At 42.3% G+C, this 3,115-nt stretch overlaps 1 protein-coding gene across 1 annotated transcript; it reads left to right on the top strand.

Moving 5' to 3' along the window:
* Window positions 1-736: 736 nt before the first annotated feature.
* On the top strand, window positions 737-2,571 carry LOC145396231 (uncharacterized). The gene is made up of 4 exons (XM_080269664.1): window positions 737-876; window positions 972-1,267; window positions 1,397-1,569; window positions 2,212-2,571. The coding sequence occupies exons 1-4, from the start codon at window positions 737-739 to the stop codon at window positions 2,569-2,571; spliced, it is 969 nt and encodes a 322-aa protein (XP_080125790.1).
* The last annotated feature ends 544 nt before the right edge of the window (window positions 2,572-3,115 follow it).

The raw sequence follows: 3,115 nt of genomic DNA, 5'->3' as shown, positions 1-3,115 counted from the left end.
CCGTCAGTAGGGAGGCTGGGTCACCTCCGCCACCCTTGTGCCTGACCGCCATGATGCCCAGACTCAGAAGGAGTGACAGCGAAACCACAGTGTCCGTGACTTGGTGACGTGAAGGCAGAGCAGTGAATTAACCATAAAAAGGGAGTCAGCGAGAGAAACACCAGTGACAATATAAAATTGGTGGAGTTAATAAAAGTAATGGTGAAACCATGAACACGGCCAAACAGTGAAATATGGGTCTATTATAGTGATTATGCTACCATCTAGTAACGTCGCATCACACTAAAATCCTACACAGACCCCAGTGTTAAAGTAATAATTACCAACAGTGAAATAGTACCACCCACTTCCCAAACATATAACTTGGACTTCCTGCAATAATAGTATATAAACCTCTGCCCTAAGTGCTATTCACCTTACCCGACCTTGACCTGAGTAGTATCCTGTGCAAGACTAATAACCCATATCTAGGCCTAAGAATTATAATTGTCCAGTGTATCTGTATTCGTGACATCTACCCGTTCCACTGTAGAATTCAGTAATACACATGTAAGGTTGTTGCCTTGAGTAAGCCCTGCCTCTCTCCTATATTTGTCTAAGCTCCGGTCTAGAAAGAGAACCCAGCTACACACTAGGCGTTAGAGGAATGGGAAGCCGCCCCTAAAACACCTAGCATTACATTTTTGTTTTTCATATGTTTCATCTGTACCATTATTTTTAGCTTATTTAAGTGAAAATGGCAAGTGGAGTTGATGACAGTCAGTTTAGGGGAGCCGAAGATGACCATCAGGACATCAATCCTGATGCAGAACATGCTTTCATGACAAATGTATGGCAGATGTTAAACCAACAACAAACCTTATTTGAAACACTGAGGTATGAAATGTTTGAGATAATAAGTACATCACAGAACCCTGCACCTTCAGCCCCTGATCCTAACCAAACTAATACTATTCCATTCCTCCTCTCAGTTACATCGACTCATCAGCCCCTGCAACCAGGTACTTCTTGCTCAAACATTCAGCTATTAGACCTAATGACATTCCAGTAGTAAATTTAACTGATTTAGATGGGATCGAAACTCAAAGTATCCTAGCAGAGCTGTACGGCCTAGCTGAGTCATGTGTGACATCTGATGAGGAAAGGTTGCAAGTTGCTGAGACTCGAGTCAACAAGCCATTACATGCCATGATTTATAGTCTCATTAAACAGGGAAAAATCTCTACATGGCATGATTTCAAGACAGTTTTGACTGCTAAGTTTTGTGGTACTCCTAATGTTACAGAGGCTTGGCAAATTATTGAGGAAATCACCTATGACAGAGAGGAAAGTCCCAGAACCTTTGTGAACAGATTAAACTGTAAAGTAGCAGCTCTAGAGACCTGATTCCCCAAAGAGTCCATCCCTGATGCAGAGAAATTAACAAAGAGAAAATTATTCCGGGGACTTCCTGAAGTTACCCAGCGTAAGCTTGTTGATTTCTTTGACACTGTCTCCCTTACTGAGTTGCATAAACGGGTCGATGATGAGAGGAGACTTGTGCTACTAACTAACAGAGACATCAAACAAGTGAGTGCACGGAAAGATATGGCTCCGGTGACCCCATCCAAGCCACTTAAGACAAGGCCTTCAAGCACTGATCAGTTTGATAAACTCGAGCGTACACTTAACAACCTGACTCAACAGATAAAAACCCTTAAACCTCCTCCTAAGAAAATGTATTGTGGTTACTGTGCAAAGTCAGATCATATGCCAGCAACTTGCCCTCTTACACCTGAAAGGAATGCTTGTTTTGACTGCTTAAGAGTAGGTTGTAGGAAGGGAAATGCTGATTGCCCAGGAAGACAGTCGAGACAATCAAAATGACTAGGTAAAGTGCGAACAATTCAATGTCCCGCCATTTCATTGATTGTGAACCAAAGATCGAGTTCCGCATTGGTTGATACTGGACGTGATGTAACCCTTGCTTCAAAGAAATTTGTGAGTCAACTTGGATTAGAATTGTCCCAGAATAAGAACTTTCTTCCAGTGACGGGGATATCAAAAGCCCCACTTCCTGTACTTGGCTCTGTGTACCTGGATAATCTAATTGGTAGTACAAAGACTATTCGACACCTAACTTTGGTAGTCCCTGACCACTTTCTTGAGACCGTTCTCTTGTTAGGAGTAGATGTGTTGGACAAAGCTCCTTTAGAATGGGATCATTAACAGCAAACATTTAAGTGGGATGAATTTGTTTACCCAGTTAGGCACAATTCCCCAGTCAGAGCCCCAGTGTATCGCTACCCTGAGAAAGCCAGGGAAATTATCAGCAATATGCTTGATGAGGTGGTGGATAGAGACATAACAGAGCTATCCACGGCAGCTTGGTTAAGCCCAATTGTACTAGTCAGTAAACCAGATGGGTCAAAGAGGATGTGCTTGGATTACAGACAAGTTAACACAAAATTGGAGGTGGACCTGTACCCTCTTCCCAAACTGGAAAAGATGGTAGAAAGTGCAGCTGGCCAGAAATATTATGGATCATTAGACTTTAAGGACGATTATTACCGAGTTGTCTTGGATCAGTAGAGACTTAACCACTTTTACAGATGGCATCACACTGTGCAGATTTAAGCGCTTGCCTTTTGGATTGAGTTGCAGTCCTGCTATATTTTCTAGATTGATGAGAAAGTTGTTAACCCCCTTTTTGAAGGAAGGTTGGGTGAAGAGCTATCTAGATGTTATTTTGTTGGCCCCTTCTTTTGAGGAATTAGTTCAGCGCCTAGATAAGTTCTTTCACCATTTACACCAAGCAGGAGTGAAACTCAATGTAACAAAGTGCCATCTTGGTCAAAGACACGTAAAGTTTCTGGGCCACATACCGTCTGAGGAAGGGTGCATCCTCGATCCAGAAAATGTTGAGGCACTTCATCATATGAAACCCCCAAAGAATGTAATGGAGGTGAGAAGATTTTTGGGTATGTGTGGATTTTACAGGAAACATATTCAGAATTTTGCAAGGATTGCACACCCACTGATGCAGTTCTTGCAGAAGGATAAGATCAATTCATAGACTCCAGAATGTCAGAGAGCTTTTGAAGACCTGAAACAAGCTTTAGTCCAGTCACCTAAA

The sequence above is a fragment of the Coenobita brevimanus genome, chromosome 35 (assembly GCF_032717465.1).
Source record: "Coenobita brevimanus isolate Jiangsu-jjx chromosome 35, ASM3271746v2, whole genome shotgun sequence".
In the NCBI taxonomy this organism is placed as follows: domain Eukaryota; kingdom Metazoa; phylum Arthropoda; class Malacostraca; order Decapoda; family Coenobitidae; genus Coenobita; species Coenobita brevimanus.
This window is presented reverse-complemented; position numbering and strand designations above follow the sequence as displayed.